Source organism: Lagopus muta, chromosome 2, assembly GCF_023343835.1.
Source record: "Lagopus muta isolate bLagMut1 chromosome 2, bLagMut1 primary, whole genome shotgun sequence".
Taxonomy (NCBI): Eukaryota; Metazoa; Chordata; class Aves; order Galliformes; family Phasianidae; genus Lagopus; species Lagopus muta.
Window position 1 is genome coordinate 28546634 of NC_064434.1, and position 19623 is coordinate 28566256.

At 41.7% G+C, this 19623-nt stretch overlaps 1 protein-coding gene and 1 long non-coding RNA gene across 4 annotated transcripts in view; both read right to left on the bottom strand.

Annotated features, from left to right (window-relative positions):
• Window positions 1–221: 221 nt before the first annotated feature.
• On the bottom strand, window positions 222–13619 carry OGFRL1 (opioid growth factor receptor like 1). Of its 2 annotated transcripts, none has more exons than XM_048938251.1 (7): window positions 13281–13619; window positions 11546–11632; window positions 10903–10981; window positions 7840–7918; window positions 7681–7747; window positions 7401–7546; window positions 222–5669 (listed from the first exon to the last, which is right to left on the bottom strand). In XM_048938251.1, exons 1-7 carry the CDS (start codon window positions 13539–13541, stop codon window positions 4922–4924), a joined length of 1467 nt encoding a protein of 488 aa, XP_048794208.1. In that variant the 5' UTR covers window positions 13542–13619; the 3' UTR covers window positions 222–4921. The 2 variants fall into 2 exon arrangements, with proteins under 2 accessions (XP_048794208.1, XP_048794207.1); XM_048938250.1 differs by having other exon boundaries at window positions 10903–10984.
• Window positions 13620–13796: 177 nt separating this feature from the next.
• Window positions 13797–19623, bottom strand: part of LOC125690157 (uncharacterized) — a 65341-nt gene continuing 59514 nt past the window's right edge. Inside the window, exons 6-7 of one of the 2 annotated variants that reach the window (XR_007375540.1) lie at window positions 18156–18271; window positions 13797–15621 (exon numbers count right to left, since the gene is read on the bottom strand). This is a non-coding gene — a long non-coding RNA (uncharacterized LOC125690157). The other variant, XR_007375538.1, reaches the window with a different exon arrangement.

Here is a 19623-nt window from a genome sequence, read left to right on the forward strand (position 1 = left end):
AAACATACACATTCAGATCAGGTTGCCCAGGACCCCGTCCAACCTGGCCTTAAACACGTCCAAGGACGGGGCATCCACAACCTCCCTGGGCAGCCCGTTCCAGGGCCTAACCACTCTCCTAGTAAAGAACTTCCCCCTAACATCCAACCTAAATCTTCCCTCCTTCAACTTAAAACCATTTCCCCTAGTCCTGCTGTTGTTAGGTTGCTGTTGTCAACCTAATGTACACCATTAACGTGATTTTGTCAATTTTGTTAGTGGATAAATTTCATTCACATTTTTGCATCCTACCCATAAATCACAGAATCACCAAGGATGGAAAAGACCTTCAAGATCATCCAGTCCAACCATCCACCAATCACCAATAGTACTCACTAAATCACATCCCTCAACACAAAATCCAAACATTCCTTGAACATCACCAGGGTCGGTGACTCCACCACCTCCCTGGGCAGCCCATTCCAGCGCCTGACCACTCTTTCAGAAAAGTAGTATTTCCTTAATATCCAGCCTGAATCTCTCCTGGCGCAGGGGACTACTACTTTTGTCACAAATATGTGATGTGTATTTTACCATTTGTGATTAGTTTTGCATTAACATACTTATGATCACTTGCTTTTTAATAAGAACGAGCAATGCTACATCTTCCAAAAGGAAAATGCTTTCCAGTTCTATGAGACTATTTTTTCCTAAATACTGCAGTATCATCTCAGGCAATATCACATCTTAAAAGACTTGCCTCTCAGCCATGATCAGCCATAAACATGGTTAGAAACCATCTACAGCGATTCAGTTTGCATCACAAATACTATCACAAAACGCTGTTACCAAGCAGCCTCTTTACAACAGGTGAACCAGTATCTTCTTATTCCCTCCTTGCTCCTCAGGCACTAGACAAATCATTACCGTTACAACTTTCAGGCAAAGAAAGGGGCATAAAATAATTCAATTAAACAGATATAGATAAATTTTATTAAATAAAAAAAAAAAAGCAAAGGAAAAAAAAAAAGCTGTTTTCCATTTAAAACTCCCTTGACTTACCTTATAGGTAATTTTGACACCCACCAAAGTTATAAAAAGCTTAAAAGGTCTGTAAACTTTTTGAGTTTAGTAGACATATGCAGATACATGTAACTGCAGATTGTTAGTATTTTCCTGGAACAATTCACAGAGGTTTATATTGGGTTACATTAAATATTAACTATGGTTATACAAATGCTTAATATGTTAGACTGCTATTAACTTAGAGCAGGAAACTGAGGAGCTGACCAATCCACAGAACAGCTCTCAGAGGCTTATTGCAAATATATTTAGTATCCTTCAGGATCATACCTTTAAATACAAGCAGTAGACACCAATAACTCAAGTCCTGTCCCTAGACATGTGCAAGTGTGTAAGTGCTCTTCTTATCTGAACAGCTGGTGGTGCATGCCTTGTGAATCCAAGCTTTCAGCCTGTATGCTCCATCACCATCAGGTACTGAGATACAGTCACATCCCGGCAAGTAGGGCACAGAGATGGAACTAATCTTAGAATGTTGTACTTTTGCATGCCTTGTACAATTGCCTTCACTCACACGTACACACTCCTTAGCATTTTGTCAAGTCACACATTCAAGTATCCTCACCAGAGGATACACAGAATCAAACTCACAGACCTGTGAATACGCACACTTCTCCCTCAGTCGCAAAGACTGCTCAGATGTAAGAACCCCTATATGGGAGGTTCCCATTCAATTAATATGTGAATAGTTCAGATCCTAATAAAACACTGGGCCAACACGTTATGATAGAAGTACACAGAAATCCCTGAATATTTAAGTGCACAGCAAGATTAAAAAAAATATCAGTTTAATAGTGAGCAAGTGTCCTGACTTTGTTTGCACACACTCAGTGGCTGAAGTAATAGTTAAATAATGAAGTATTGGCATTCATGTGAATTCTTGAAAACCTGAAAGCCAATACTTACAAACAAGCACAGGGTGCTCCTAGCTGCCAAGGACACAAGTCTGTAATAAAATGCATCGCACCCATTTGGTCCTCAAAAATCTCAGTGGGATGCTACACATTGCTCTGCAATGAATCCCTCATTCAAGCACTTGCAAAATCAGAAGAAACAACTCCTCTATGAAAATAATGATACACCATCACATTTTACGCAGAGCAAATTTGTCACTTAAAGCTGAAGAGTCTCATGGGAGACACTTCAGTCTGCTGACACAGATATAAGACACGGTTTACAGAATGAAGGAGGCCAGCTGACACAGAAAACTTTTCTCATGCCAAAGTTCTTCACAGCTAGTTGACATGTCACTGCTGTTATCACTTTTCTCTTTAATAACAATGATAGAAATATACTGAGATGGGGATTTAAAAAAAAGTGAATATGGGTACAAGTTGCAAAGTTCTCAATTCTATTTTCAGATACCCTGAATGCATACAACTGCCAATAAAAAAGTCAACTTTTACATTAAGTACTTAATTAAGAGTGGACAACCAGCAGGCACATGCAGGGTAGCTGCAAGACATGTGACAATAACAGAATAATACATTGCAGTGCAGTTTTTTGGGTGTGCATCCCACAGAAAGCTACAAGCAGCCTTCTGGTTAAAGAGCTATTTTTCTCTTTCTATTGTGTTCAGAAGTCAAATGAAGACAAATCTCCTGAGATCAATCAAATTACAATATAAATATAATAAAACCCCTACTGACTCTTATCCCACTTGAACACTATGCAATTTTTTTAAAAAATGTTTAATCTCAATACTGAAGTCTAGAAACTGAAGGTTCTGTAATACTAGCTTATACTTCTTCATACACAGTGTAAATTTTTCCTATGCCATTCAAGTAATAACTGTGTTAAAACAACGCTATTAAGTTGGCATGGCTAGGCACTCAAGATTTAAAAAGTCATAGGCAGAACACAGAACTGTCCTCTCTGAGTGTATGCGTAGGGTTGGAGTCTTTAACTACATGGACTAATTTTATCTAAGCATTTCCTGCCCTCTTCTGCTCAGAAGGTCAGGGACAAGCATGAAAAGGAGGACCCTGGTTCAAGACCAGGACAATTTGAAGGTCATTCTCAGCACCAACTAAGTTGTCATCTTTCATGAAACACTGACTATGATGGAATTCTCTTGCACATTTCCAATCAGACTCAATGCCTGTTGAGCTACCTGGGCTACCCTTAAAAAACAAACAAACAAATAACCAACCAAAACTGAAAACAAAGATTTACATACAATCCTTTCCTTACAAAAAAGCACAGAAAAAGTAGAAATATAACTTTCCTCTGTTTCGTTTGGATGGAAAGAGCTTAATCTTTCTCCATAGGTGCCAAGATCTCTAATTGCAACTCTGTTTGACCCCAAGAAAAAAAGCTACCTGGGGAAAGAAAGAGATGATGCACTGCCATAAAGGAAATTAGTGATAGAGAAAAATACAGGACATTCCATCTACGTTTTTAAACCCCTGAAGACAGTCATTTTAAGTTACAAGGCTTGAATGAAGTCTTGCAGCACTCTGTTACTCAAACCATAGTCAGGTACCTGCTTTATAATATTTCATCAAAAATACATCAAAGGCAGTGGATAATATATACATTTTAAAATAGAAAATACATATAGTAGACTATTTTAGCACTGTAGAAAGCATGAGTTCTACCTACACTACATTTTAATCCATATGGTATACAATTAACTTGCTGGGTAGCATCTTGCTTGACTGAATGGCATGAAGTTAGAAAAAGATGCTCAGGAAAATCACGTGGTCCTTAAGTGAACAAAACCAAAATTCCTACCTGCTCTAGTCAGCCTGCCAGACAGTCTTTTCTCAGTTCTCAGCCTATTAAATAACATGAAAAAGTGAAAAACCTCTGACAGAGAGAAAAGATTTGAAATTCCTTTCACTCATAGACCAGTTGGACTGGCTTTCTTCCACAGGCCAGCATCAGGAGATTCTGCATTGTACAGACCACCCAATTTAGTTCAGATTCAGCTGGACAGGCCAGGTGACATTTCCTCCAATGGCTCTGATGGCTAAGTAGCTTTCCTGTGGGGAAAAACAAAACAAAACAAAAAAACAGAACTGCTTTTGAGCTGCTGGTGGTTGATCCCTAGGGAGAGGGGCTTCCCAGCTGCTAAAGCCAGCTGATGACAGAGATGATGACAGAGAGCTAAAGAACTTTCATACTGAGACCAAACCTAAGATTGACTCCACCTCACAACTCAAATCAGCAGAAGTGGCAAATGAGGCATGAGGAAACCTTAAAGAGACTAAAAGATAAAGTGCAACTTTCCTTGCACCCAAAAGCTGTGTGTACAGTTTTACTGTAACTTAAACATTTATTTGATGTATTGGCTATCCAGCTGCATAGGATGTTTCAAGATCTATTGTCTCAGACAAGGGTGCTAATCTAAGGTAAAAGAAGCTGTGCAAATGCTGCCATTAGAAATAAACATAGCTCCTAAGGAAAATCCACTTGTGAAAAATTTTGTTTTTGAAATAATTTCTAGTCATTTCACAAAAAGAAATCAACATTGAAAGCATATTAAAAGAAACTTCAATTCGGATGCTCTAAGACTTACTAGAAAATTACATTTAACATAAATAAATAAATAAACACCGGATTAATTTAATGGGAAAAAGTGCTATTTTTTTTCCTGCTATGCAATGTCTGGAAAGCATAATGAATTCCCAGGCTTTGAATTTACACAATAATTCTAAATAGCTACACTTGATTCTCATCTGACAAACAGAGATTAAAAAAAGCAAAATACATTAGCGTAACAGAAGCCTAATCTGATGCATTCCCAACAAGCATGAACATTTTATACTAGATTAGATGCAAATTTCACCAAGAATGAAGAAGTGATGAATAATTTGCTTCATTCGTTATGAAACAAAGACTTTTAACCTCAGACTCATAATTTGATCTCATCCTTGGTTTTTGTGGTGGTTCCCCCTGAAGGTGTATCCTCATCAAGGTTATCTTGTAGATCTGACGACACATTATTTGAACAATTCTCAGGGTCACATAAAGATTTGTCTGGGTGATTTCTGCAGTCATTGTTCATATTTTCATCATCCTTTTTGGAATAAGAAGTGTCCTCTTTTTTGTCCGAAGGATCGTGAATTGCTTCTGATTTTGAAAGCTGGCCACTGTCAGCACCGCTGTTCTTTTCACTGCTCTGCTTAACAGCATCACAGTTCATTTCTTGTTCATCCTGATCATTTTCTTCTCCATTTTTTGTGAGTTCTACTTTTCTCTCTTCAGTTGCTTTACTAGCTGAGGTTCCACTTGTGGATGTACTCTTAGGCTCTTTCAGTTTCTTATGCTTAGAAATATAACTACTGTGCACAGAAATTGGAGATGCTGGCTTTTTATTTGTTTTGCCTCCCTCTGACTTCTGTTTTCTTGGGGGTCCCCAGATAAAATGCTCTGATGGTGTATAATGCTGCTGCGCAAATCTCAGGAGCTTTCTCCTTTCTCTTCTGTCTCTAATAGTATACACAAAATACTCTAGAGCACTTTGCTTAATATTGGGAATGGTATCTTCCACAAGAGCTTCATGGAGAATAAATTTTACCAGGGGAGATTTGAAACTCTCATATCCAAGTTCACCAAGACTTTTCAGAATTCGAGTGATTCTCAAGTAGTTGTGTTGAGACCTTTGGAAGAAAAGGTTAAAAAAAAATCCATTGAATCAGAAAAGAAAAGCCTTACAGAAACAGAACTGGAAATACATTTTCTCATTCATTTTTAATCACTCAAGATATATACTTCAAACTTTCTCAAGTTTTATTTCTCACAGTTGATGAAGCCTGCCAGGTTTCATCCATTCATCATCTTTGCAAGGATGTTGGGACTGAAAATTAATGTCTGCAAAAGGTACTGAGGCAGTAGATGAAATAAATTTATCTCCTGAAATTTGTTCTGAAGTGTGAAGCTCCTCATAAACACATACAAGTAAACAGTATAACTTAAACACCTAAAATTTACACAGCAGAAGTTAGGTTAGAAGAATCACAACTCCTGATTTAAAGTAGTATAGCTGCTCACGAGTACTATGAGTAGCTACATGGTAGTGTGTACACAAGTAGACACTCATATAATTACTTTGTATTATAACAACATAGTAATTACAATCTATGAATGCGCAGTGAGTGACACTTGGGTCTCCTGAAACCTCATTTTATCTGTGGCCTGACTCTGAGCATGTCCCTGTTAGTTGGCTCATAAAATTTGAGTGAAATTAGTAACAAATTATCCCCATTATTCAGATTTAGCCACCAGCAAGCCTACCTTAAGAAACAAGTTTTCATTTAAACAGGAGAATAAAATACTGCAAGAAAGCTGCTGGTACCTCTGGCCTTAGAGCTAAAAATAAAGCAATCACAAGATGTGAAAAGAAATTTTAAATACATTGCACTGGACAAAATTCAGTGCAAACTTACTCTCCCTGTAATGATGAAGTAAGGTGACAAATGGTCTGCTGCTGAAAGCTGAAGGTAAAGTTTGACTCAATACAAGTCTAAGCACTGTAGTTAATAAATATCAAATTCAAAATAGAATTTGTTTTGAGGAGGAAGGAATATCTTTATAAGTCAGCTTCCATACAGGTGTTGAGAATTTGATTTTCCTCAAGAAAAAATGTCAGTACAAAGACAAGCAACCCATTCCCTATAACTGAGAAGCTGAGCCTTATGATCAAGTGAGAGCATTCTGTAGCAAGACAGACAAATTACTTTGGTACTGTGATCCTCAACAACATCTCAAGCTGTGTACAGAACACAAGGATGTCAGCTCCTTAACAGGCAAGAAGCACAACCAAAACAGAGGCCTTCGGGACCTTCCAGGTCTCTGGGAAGACCCGAGAGTTGCCTTTCAAAACCTAAAGGGGGCTATAAGAAAGAAGGACAGACTCTTCAGTAACAGCACAAGGAGAAATGGTTTCAAGCTAAAAGAGGGGAGATTTAGACTGGATAGGAGGAAAAAGTTGTTTGATTTTTTTTTTTTTTTTGTAATAATAAGCAGAGTGAGGCACTGGAACAGGTTGCCCAGAGAAGCTATGGATGCCCCATCCCTGGAGAGATTCAAGGTCAAGCTGAAAGAGTCTCTGGGCAACCTGACCTAGCTGTGGATGTCCTGGTTCACTGCAGGGGAGTTGGACTGGATGACCTTTAAGGTTCTCTTCCAACTCAAATGATTTCATGATATAATTTTATGATTCAAAGAAAGGGGAAGGAAGAATGTACAACAGATACAAACTAGACATGAGTATTTCTTTTTATCTTTTTTACTGGCAACTTTCAGAAAAATGCAGCTTCCCTTTCTGTAGGAAACAACAGACTAAAGAGATTCTACAGCAATTCTGGAGTCGAGTGCATGTCATTACTTACTCATTCAAATGCTGAAATCTTTCTTGCCAGTTAGCAGCTCGTGCTACGTTTCCAGTTTTATCAATTAATTTTATTCCAAAAAATTCCAGCATCATTTTGTAAGCCAAAAGGAATCTTCTAATTGCTTCCTTTGTTTTCTTGAACTCCTAATAAAGAAAACATCCAAAATTCAAAGTGACATTAAAGCAAGTGCTTCTGCTTTGTATAAAAACAACTCTGCATAACAAGAAGTAGTTATGTATCAATATCAGTGTGATGGTTTAAGCTCAACTTGTATTACCTCAATTTCATATGTAGTTAATTCTTTCGCATAGAAGTTCAGACCTTGTTCCCTCAGAGGGAAAAGCCTGTTAAAAGAAACAATGAATTACAGCTAACAGTACATAAACACTTAACCCAGTTAATCCTTGGAAATAGCAATAGGTAGTAAGTGACCGACCACTGTATGTATGTGTGGTTATGTTCCAGTTTTTCATAATCTCCTTTCCATTTGTTTAGGACTTCTTCAATATAAACTCCTGCACAAAAATAATTAGAAAAAATTGTTAGGCAGCCACCAAAACCAGCTTTCAGCTACATAAAGATAGTACATCATTTATGCCATTTACATGGCAAGTGCCTCATACTGACAGAATACATGCTTTAATTTTCTTTCACATACTGTGTAAAATAAGGCCTATTAAAAAAAATAATTTATTTAGTTGCTGAAACTTAATGAAAAATAAGAGTTTCATCAAATTTTAATTGAAAAATAAATCAATTGACTTAAAACACTTAAGGGTACATGACAATAACTTAAAGAAATACAATTTTCAAAATATTCTCATCTTCTAGTTTTCTTTGTCACACTGACTGGTAATTGACAAACCACTTAAGTGTATTATTGAAACACGAGTCAACTGCCATCGCTTGAACACAGGAAAGCTCTGCATATTTATCATCTTTCTGGAATAGGCCTCAACACTTCCATAAATCTTTCATTCTAGGAATCTCTCCTGCTGCAAGTAATGTTAAGATTTGAAAATCTTTGGCAATTTTCTGTGGCCAAAAGTATCAATGCCATTGCTGTAAGTCGGAACTTGGAAGCTCAGGTCAAGCTCATCAAATGGAAAGTTCAGCTTTTAGTAGCCTGAAAACAGTTGTGGCATTTAATCAGCTCTTCTTGCAATGCCAGAGTGACAGAAAAAGGAGACAAAGTATACCTAAAAAAAATTAATCATTTTTCACATCAAGATCACGGACATGAAATTCAGTTACAGACCAGGGTATCTTTTCACTGTACACATGCACATAAGGACATTACTTGTTCCAAAATCTATCTCTCTTCCCATGAACAGCCAGTATTAGCATATTTTTAGTCTGAAACCAGCAGTTCAACCACGGCAGCATGGCCTCTTCCAAATTCAAATAGCACAGGAGTGACCTAAAAAGCCCAAAGCCCCATTTGAATGGTCTCCTATTACACATGGGATACCTCTGCCTAGTGAAATTTTCCGTGTCAGTCCCAGTAACAAGTGAAAACTCCCTTTGTACTTAAAAAAGTAGCCAAAGAGATAAGAACACAAAGTTTACAGCGCAGGCAAGGCTGGAAGGCTGGGAAAGGATCTGACTAAGAGGCTCTCCTGCCCTCATCACACCCCACAGAACTTGCGAAGTAATTATGTTTCAAGTATCAGAAAGCTTCCCACTGAATTCCAAGCTCTAGAGACTGTAACTCAAGAGTCTGTACATTGTGGAATTAAACTTCAGACCTAGGAGTGCTCTACAAACATCCTTTCTTTCCCTCAGTAACATTCCCTACTACTTTAGCCCAAAATGCAGTAGCTTCAACTCCCTCTAAATACTCTCACGGACCAGGGCAAGGTTAAGGTGGTAACAATTCTTTCCCATCCTCAAAAATACCTTCACAGTCAGAGCTCTGTCATCGTGACCTCAGCTTTCACGGCCTATCAGCTAACCCTTGACACCACCACTCATGATTTTCTCCTGAAAAAGAAAATTTTAAAACTTGCCAAAACTAACATTTGTCTTAGGAGGTAAGGCCTCCTATAGCTTCACCTGGTTAATCCTCTAGAACACCTCCTTCCTTTTCCAGCCTTTAAAGGATCACCCAAAACCTTTTCCCTTTCGAGCTCACATGGTCCTGTGAACCTTTCCCTTTCTTTCTTGATCTACTCTCTGCAAGTGAACTTGCAGGTAACTCACAGATCTAAGTTTTCATCTAGCCAAGCTGAAAATGCAGTCTTCAGCATTAGCCTGTGTATATCTAGATCTAAAATTCACGATTATTATCTTTTTTTAGCATAACCTGACTTATCTTCTCACTCACTGAGGTTATTATAACTCAGTTTTTTGCCTATCAACAGCTGTAATTTTCAACCTTCCTGGCTATAACTGACATCTTTACATCCTTCTTGATAACATTCCAGCTTTCCATCAGAATTTAGGTATTTCATCTCAACACTGTTTTTCTTGACCTTGAAAAGCACACTGTTGCCAACTGTACATCTACTCTGAATGCTGCTGAAAACACATTTCTAGACAACAGCAGCTTGTTCTTTTTTTTTTTTTAACTTTATATTTCACTTTCAGTCTTTTCTGATCTGTCCAATCCTATGGTGTCACAACCTGTTTGCTGCTAAGAGATTGATTCCTATCTCTGACCAGCCCTCAACAGCAGCCTCCACTTCCCACTCCTTATGTATTCAAATACATGCTTTTGTATTTCAGCTCCTCTCACACTGAGAAAAATCTCTCTGCATACACCTTCAAAGTAACCTTCCCATACTTTCAGAACTCTGCTGCTTGAAGTTTTCTTTTTCTTTTTTTTTTTTTTTTTGGTCAATGGCTGAGCTCTCATGTGCCAAGACTCCTGCCTATCGTTCTAACCAACACTGTTTTATTGTCTCCTTCTGCTTCCCCCATCTGTCTGCAGCCAAAGTATCAGAGACAAAAGGATGGCAAACTCTCTAGAGCAAGGGTTTGTGATTTTCCAGCTTGTTTTGTGTTTGCACAGTACCTTGCTTGTGAGAGCCCTGCTTCATTACCAGAACCACCAGGGACTCTGATTATTATACTACTGATAACAAAACAATTTCTCACACATGAGGAAGTGACAACATATTCATTTTCCCTCGCATGGTGCTAGGAATAACAGCCTAAGCCCTGTCACTCCTTTTCAAGCAGCAAGAGTTTGTTAAGCATGGTGGAACAGCATTATCTTTGTTTAACAAGAGGCAGTGCCACTAGAGTAAATGTGTTGTGCTAACAACATCTCATCGCACTTTTCAGCACAAGAAAAGCATGACCTGCCTAGAGGAGAAGCAAACTTTGGCTTAAGCATTATCAGCCTGTTATCAACATGGTAGTCCAATACAGGAAGTTCAAATCATACAACATATAGCCGCACACTTCAAATTTATCAGATAATAACAGTTCCGCTCTGTTATTGTTATGGGTGAACATTCTACTGTTATCATTATTAGTGTCACAGATTACTCACCGTCAGGTTTAAAAGGGATTTTATTTTTGTAAAAGCGGAGATTGCACAAGTCATTTTGGTATCGAAGATCTTTAAAGTTCTGCTGAAAGAAAGAAAATAGGACGTTATCAGCCTACAAAACATAACCCGCTACTGAGAACACCCACAAAGTGACATTCTGCTCTTTGAATAATTTGAGGACAATAAAGGCTTAGTATTTCAGGTAAGCAGTTTAGAGATCTGCCAGTTCCTTCTGACCACCTCCTTCTCCTGCTGAGAAGAAACAGCAAGCATAGCAGCACCTGGCCTTCTGGCTCAAGGAACTTCCAAAGGACCAATAACACATTATCCAGACTCTGTGTACCCTCTTCAGTTTTCAATGCATACATCTCTTTCTGGGATTCTGTCACTATTCCCAGGCTTACACACCTCATGTGTTTGCACATACATCTAGGATGAAAAGATGCTGCCCTTGTTTCATCCCCCTCTCACCGGCACACACTGGGCCTTTCCAGCAGCTTTATAACTATTCTTATTTCTCATATATTCTTATTTATTCATAATAAATATATGATATTTATTAAGCATCATTACATTCAGGATTTCCCAGGTCATGTGCTGCTCTCTACTAAAAAGAGAATTTTAAACCGTAAAATATTCTTACTGGATACTGATGTCGGTACTTGTATAAATCCCTTGCTGCATAGAAGCTTCTCTTTGGCTTGGCTGTCAGCTCTGTTCCATCACCGCTCTGAAACATTTAAAAAGTAAATAACAATGGTACACAAACACACCAAATACTGAACCTGAGTAATATTAAAGTAATTATTTTTCACAATATTTCAGCAATGTAAACATACACAAGTACACATATTTGCCTACTGTCTGGTCAAACACCAAACATCTTTCTGCTGAATACATACACATACTTACTCCCAAATTTAAAAGGTAAGACTTTGAAGCAACCAAGATGGTGCTAATAGAAGATTAAATAAGTAACTGAATGTGAAAATGCTAATTTTGATCAGGAAGCCACATTATTTGCAAATAATATTTGTCATGTGTATCTTGACTTAATTGCTTTCCCTGCATTCTGTGGAAGAAAACAGTCACAGACAAACAATCTGTAGTACAAGTGCCTTCATGAACTGTTCTGTATTATTCTTTCCTCAGAACTTAAGTTATAATCCTAGTGAGAAATACCACTAAATTCCCAAAGGAAAACCTGCAAAGAGAAAATGCACTTGTACAAGGCCTTGTTCTGAACAGCAGCTGTTTGCTACAACCTGAGACAAACAGAGCACACCAAGGTCAATGGAAGTCATTCCATTGACTGGTGAGAACACTCAAAAAACCAGCATGTATTGAAGAAAAAGAAGTACTGCTCTACAGAGCAATTCAACGTGCTGCCAACCACTTTATTTTCTACATTATTTCTTTGTAACTATACCGTAACAAAGTGATTTGGATTGTTTAATTCGCTAAACTAAGTTTCTACGCTAAGACTAAAGGCCAAATAAGAGTGAAAAAAATACAGTAATTCCATACCTTGCCACCGGCAAACAACAGATTAAAGTCACAACTAAAAAGGGAAACTTCTGCGATGACGATTTATTATCGTACACTCACTGCTTATCAGTATTACATTACTGACAGGCATTTGTTTCCACGCAGCCCAACTCTGACTGCAGGCAAAACGCGCTTACCTGAGCAAGGGATAGCCCGACACGGGCATCAGCAAGCCACCAGCACCGCGTATCAAGTAGAAATGAAAACAATAAACGCTTATACTTGTTTAATTTTGCACAGCGGCAGTTCGTAAGCCAAAAATCCAGACCCAGTCGGTGCACCTTGCGTTCGGGGCAAACTCCGGCGACACTAACGGCCAAGCAGCGGCTGCGGAGGAACCTCCGCTCGGAGCCGGCGGATGCCACACCTCCCCGCCACGCCTGCCCCAACGTCCCGGCTCTTCAACCATTCAATGCTGAGGCCAAGTTCCAGACCAAACGCAACGCGACACGGAACCTCCGCTGGAAGCGGGAGCAGCGCTCTCGAGGCCTCGTTTCTCTCAGCACGGCCGTTCCGGTGCCGGCGCGGTACGACCCGCCTCCCGGCCCCGCACGGAGCTCCCGCAGCCGCGAGCGGCCGGGCCCGACGGATGGAGGCGGGCCGACGGAGGCCTCTTCCCCGCCCGAGCACCCGCGCCGTTCCTTCCGATGGAGATGCGGAGTTCCGCACCCCGACACGACGCCTCCGGGTGTCGGAAGCGGGCCGCCCTCCCTCGGGTCCCCCCGCCAGCGGTTCCGCAGATCGGGGCGGCGCACCGCCTCGCTCCCTCCCTCCTCCCGCCCCGCCGCAGCGCGGTGCCGGACCCGGGCTCGTCCCGGCGCGGGCGGTACCTGCTCGGGGCCGCCGGCGTCCCCCTCGGCTCGCTCCCCTTGTTCCGGCGGCCGCGGAGGCTCCTCGGGCCGGTCGTCAGCGGCGGGCGGCTCTTCCCCGCCTCCCGCGGCGGTGCACACCCCCTCCTGCTGCTGCTGCTGGCGCCGAGGCTCCCCGCCGGGCTCCGGCGCCTCGGGCTCCGAGTCGGTCTCCCAGGTGGAGTCGCAGTCCTCCACCGTGGTGGGCTCCTTGAAGCTGACGCCGCTCAGCAGGCCGCCCATCGGGCAGCGCCGGGCCGCCGCCGCGCCTCCCGGAGGCCGCGGAGGCCGAGGGCTGGGAGCGGCCGCCGGCTGCCTACGGCTGCGGCATGGCGGGGCGGGGCCGGGGCCGCTGGGGCCGCTCCCCCGCCCGGCCCCAGCCCACAGACGGGCGCGGGGCGGAGCTGCGGGTCCGGGGCTTTCGCGGGAGGCGCCCGGGCGGCGGGGGGGAGAGCGGGGCTCGGCCCGGCCGTGGGGCGCGGGGCGGTGCTGCGGGGCTGAAGCGGCGTCGGAAGCGCCGTGGGAATCGGCGCTGTTGTGAAGTTCTCCTCTCCGAGGAGAGCTCGGCGCCCACCGGGACCGAGCCGGGAGGAGCGAGCCGAGCCGGGTGCGTGTCGAGAAGATGGCAGCTCCTTCTGCGGAGCCGCTCGTGTTGTGAGCGGCAGCGTGCGGACACGGGTCGCACAGCGCACGGGTTGCGTTCCTGTGAGGAGGGCTCGGGGTGCGGGAGGCAGGGCTGAGGGACTGCGGCGTGCTGCCCGGGCGGCTTCAGCTCTTCCTGAAGTCCCTCGGGCTTTGGGGTTAAAACTGATACGGCAGGGCGGGTTTGGCTGGGTAAGGCTTTGTACTTGGCTAGAGCGTGCGTTTGGGACAGAAGCATTGCCTGGAGAGAAGAGCTGGTGAGATGGAGGCTTATCCTGTTGCAGTGGCTGTGTTCAACTCGGGATTAAACATGGGCTCTTTGCTTCTAACCAGAATTGTCAGGCCGACCATCTCTGCCTTCTTCCTTGCAGGCTGCTTGTTGGTATCCATTGTATGGAGCACTGGTTAGTGCTGACCAGCTCAGCTTGCCCTCCTGTTACGTCTTTTATCTATGCATCCCACATCGACTGTGTTTACATTAGGGACAGCAGAACTTCACTTTGCACATGAATCCAAAAACAGGTGAAGATTTTGTTAATCTTTAGCTTGTATGGCAATTGACTTCACACACAAAACTTCCTGTAAGAAAGCTCTCTCTCATACAAATAATTGCACCTGATTATAGAAAGCTCACTTATACCCGAAGAGCAAACTCCTGTCAGCTTTGCTTTGTCAACTCATCACAGAGTTTTAGGAGGCCTTTTTAATGATCTGGAACTCAGGCCACTGATAAGAACTGGGAGTCAAATTAATTGACTTGGTGTCATCATTGGGCAGTGCCAAGAGCAGAGGATTGCTTTGCTTTGCTTTTGGTAATCCAAGTAATTGAAGTGATGTGATGGAGTTTCTTGAACTACTGGGAAGTATTTTTGGAGTTTCTTAAGAGTTGATAGCTGAGCAGACCATATTGCTTGCAATCCATGCGAGAGATGATCTAAGTGAGGCTGGCTGAAGTTTGGGTCACCAGGGTAGTATGTGTTTTGTTAGCCAACCAGATATGTTGTAAGGTATTAGTCGTTGCCTTGAAGGAAAACAGGATAAAAGAACTCTCAAATTAGAAACTGAATTGATGATTGTTGGTATGGCACTCCAAAAAACAGAAACAAAAACAAAACAAACACCCAACCCCTTCAAATACTCATCTAAATTTTTTATGTCTTAGCTGTAGTCAACTCTCATGCAATCAGTTTTCATCCTTTAGCTTACCATTGGACTAGTGGCTAGTTTCTGAGTGAGTCTGATGAAGAGAAAGAGGACTGAACAGCTCTTATGTAGATTAACAGTGGTCCAGAAAGAACCACTAGTTGTGAAGAGATGGGGGACCTGGTTTGGGACCTGTCTGCATTGTCGTGCAGCTGAATGAGGAAAAAAAGGTCTCCTTCCCTGAATGAGTCATTTCCTATTTTTGTCATCAGTTACTTGCAACTATACCTCAGCTGCCCAGAGGGATGTAGTTTGGAGTCTTTGAGATGACAACAAGCTCTGGATGTGGCGGGGCAGATCTGTACTTTGCCAGGCTGTTACGTTTTTCCCATGAACAATGTCTTCTTTCACAGATGCAATTTATTGCTGGTTCCAGTTCTGAATAAGAGGTTGCCAGAATTCATGAAGACTTTTCAGCACCTTACTTGGCTTCATAGGATGATAGTTGGGAGTTTAATCAGATCTCTGCAAAACAATCCTTAATAATAAAAAAAAATAATTTTCAGTCATCTCATAGTCATAATTGGTGGTTAGAAAGTGGTGAACTTCTGGCACTTCAGTTTATCCAGTTATTCCAGTACAAGAGATTACTAAGTGCTAAAGCCAGGAAGATCTATTTCAGTCAAATACTCTGACTTCTACATAACACAGGTCAGAGAAGTTTTTATCTCAGCCATCTTCAAAGAAAGACAGAAGATCTTAAGAACTGCAGGCTGCTATTACATCAATTACTGACTTTTTAAACATCATGTGAGAATGCAGCCAGTTTCTCGAGAGGAATTAATCCATCTGTAGGATGCAGCAAGGCCTATATAAGCTGCTCAGCACCGACCTCTAATATATTTTAGGGTCCTCCACAACCCCCATAACAGATTGAAGCCAGCTGCCTGGGCCAGCACTCAGCTTCCCTACAGCAGGGCTCCTGAACTGCAGTAGGAAAGCCATTATATTTGGCTGTAGATCCTAGAAAGGAACTCTCTGAAAGAAACCCAGGAGAGTGCTTTGCATGGTCAGATGTGGGCATCCAGGTGCCCTTGGAGATTGCCTGCTGTATCCAGCTGTTGCTGCAGAAAGGGCTCCAGAGCTCCACTGGTTACATGGTGTACTTGTGAGCTCCATGCAGATGTCTTGGCTGCTCTAGAACATCTCAAATACGTGGTAGGCCTACTATGAACTGTGCCTGTATATGCCTGGCTGGTTAGCTGAATCACTTTGAGCTGCATTGACTAGAGTTTCATTGATTCTACTAAGTCAAGAAAGTTGCCTTTTCTGTGGTCATTAAATGAATAGCCATTCTTGTGCTCCATGAATAATAGATAACTATAGAACAGTAGAAGGAGGTGATGGTGTCATACATTGCTGATACATCAGTACAGTGTGTGTTATTTCATCACCTACAGCTCGTTCCCCACCCATCATGAGGAGACAATAATAAATTCCACTCTGCTTGAGTTAAAGGGCTTGACTTTTAATCCACTTAAAGCAGGGACATCTGCTTCAGGTGCAGTTCAGCAGTAGCAACATGCAGACATGCCACTGAAAATGAAGCAGTACCTTTGTTAGTCTAGATTAGGATCTCACTGTGGCCCTGTAAAGGATATGGTCAGCAAATCTTTTGTCTGTTTTCAAGACAGCCAACTCTGACCTTCTTAACTGAGTTTTTGTATGTGACTGAGTGAATTTCTGCAGTCAGGATGGTGCAGTGCACCTATTTCAAAAATCTAATTGACGTCAAGCTTGGCATGACTCATGGAGCTCATTGAATTCCTACAAATTAAAAAATGTCAATGTTAAATGATAGGTATTTGTGCAGTTCTGTACTTTGCTCTCAGAAGGACAGTTGTGGATCTCAGGTGGTTCATGATGGACAGTTTGGAGATGGCTGCCATCATTACCTCTGACAGACTCCACAGCAATCAGTCCCTCCTGGAGGTGGCTCAAAGTCATTCAATGTGAGTGGGACAACTAACTGTAGGCAGTGACTGCCACCACCTGCTTTCCCTCCAGCCTTTATCATGCTTTGTATATCACCTGCACAAACCTGCATAAATAAAAAAAGCTGGTGAAATCAATCAGAAATGCAGTTTTTATTGGTTGCTGATCCTTCACAGATTAAGGCAGATATACAGAGAGTGAGATATAACAGCAAACAAGCGTAACCAGAAACCATCAACAATACTGTCTTTCATTTTCTTATCATGGGCCCAGTGATTTTTACAGCTATGCGGGCTAATTCACACAGTTAAACTATTGTGCATAGCACTAAAACACCAGCTCAATCCTTTGCTGTATAGGGCATGGCTTTTTTCTGTGTTAGCCCTTCCTGGCATTCTTGGATGTCCCCTTCTCCCTATCCCTGCCAATTGTTTATTCTCAGTGGGAAGGCTGGAGGGAGCAGACTGCACAGCTGAAGAGTTCAATGGCTTTGGAGTGACAAGCAATAAATGGCCCACACCTTGTGGCATGAAACCATCTAAGATGGAGCTGAAGCATGCAACACTTCGCAAACATGACCTTCAGAGAAAACACTGTAGGCAGTTGGTATACGCAGATACACAGTTTATGGAATGAAAGATTTTTTATATCTTATTGCTCCTATTATATTCCTTATCACAGGCTTCCTTAGATCAGCACAGGACAGCCTTATCACCATGGTATTGTGCACTTCTAGTCTGAAGAAAGCACTTTAGTAGAGCCTGTAAAAGCCCTCTAGCCCTTTATCTGCTCAGTGCCACCCATGCATTAAGTGTTCTTGTCACCTGAATGGAGCATGAGAGGTGGCAAATTGAAGAGCTGTAATACTACTGCAGGTGACACTGAAGAGTGAGCAAAGTATAGAAAACTCTTCTGATATGGACAAGCTGAGTTATGCCTTAACAAGTAATCCTAAGGAATATTCACTCAAGGAGTCTGGTGCAGTAACTTATATCATCTGAATATAGTAAGTGTGTGCAGTATTTCAAAATTAGCTTGCTTAGCTTTGTAACACCCCATAGTACAGCTTGAACCCACCTTGCAGCCTCTGTACAGTACAGGCAGCCTCTGGTGTGCTTGGGAAAGACATCACTGTTTTTTAAATCAGTGTTTGGCTGGGCTGAATGGACCATTGGCATCCAAGTGAGTTCCCTCTGTTCAGAATGAAGAGATGAGTCAATAAGCACAGCATTGTCCTTCTGCATGTGGCAAAGTGGGCCAGCAATATACTGGTGGTAGTGTGCTCAAAATGCATCGAGTATTTTGATCCAATTCAGTACAGTACAGTTTACTTGTAGCACACTTGCAGAACATTAAAATGGTGGCATTTTTTTGTTTGTGGTGTTTTATGTAATGGTTCTTTGTAATGGGAAGCTACAGGTTAAGATCAGGAGATAAAGTTAACATTGGAACGAACACATGTTGAAAGAATATGCTACATGTTTTTATGCATTAGTACATTCTTCAGAGGAAACAGTACGAAAATGAAATAAAGGTTTCCAGGCATACAAGAGCATTAATTTTGAGTTTGTTGGTTGTAAAAAACATCCATTGTGCTGGATGTTTTGTAAGGGAGCTGGCTCGACATGAGCAGTTCACTCTCGTGGAGTTCACTCTCATGCAGGTGTCTGCAGATGCTAGAAATGTGAGAGATCTCCTGTTTCTGCTCCTGATGAGAATGATTACTATTTGCATTAAATTTCCATGAAACGTGTCACCCTGTAGCACAACTCATAGCTGGCCTACAGCTGTAAAATAATCTGTAGTTCTGAGAGCATGCAAAAAGCAAACAAACACACAAATCAAAAACAAATCCCACAGCATAGTTTTAGGACTAAAAATGTAGAGTAGGAGAAATCACCCTCAGCAGTGTTTTTTGAGCAGACACAGCTCCAGTATCATGGCTTTGGTGTGTTCTTTCATCTACATTACAAAGGAATGCTTGTTGCAGATAGTGTGAGCAGTATTCATTACTTCTTTAAGCAGCTTGATAATTTGGTATGTTCATAGACCACAGGTTCTCAGTGCCGTCAGTTATCCACCAATATATGATTTAAACCTTCTTTCAGTATTCCTTTATGCAGTCCTGAGATTTAATGAGGTTGGCGCTCAGATGGTGGGGTGAAAGGTAGTGATGGCTGATGTGTTTGTGAGACGTTTTGAGCCAGGAAGTAAACATCAGGAAATGAATAAAACTTGTGAAAGAAATCATGATTAGCATACTGGGTATGAAAATGATGGAAAATGAGAAGTGATTCAATTTAAATAGAAAACAAAAAAAACCCCACCACCACCAACAAAAAAACCAACAGCAAAAAGCATGACAACTACATCTCTGTCATCTGTCTGAGATACAGAAGGATGTCAGCTTCCCATGCAACATCAGACATCTTCAGCTTCTGTGCCTCTAACTACTTGCTCAGAGTCCCCTGCAGAAAACTGGAACTGTTAGGTCATGATTCACTTAATCCTAATATAAACACTTAAATTTAGGCCTGAAGAAGTG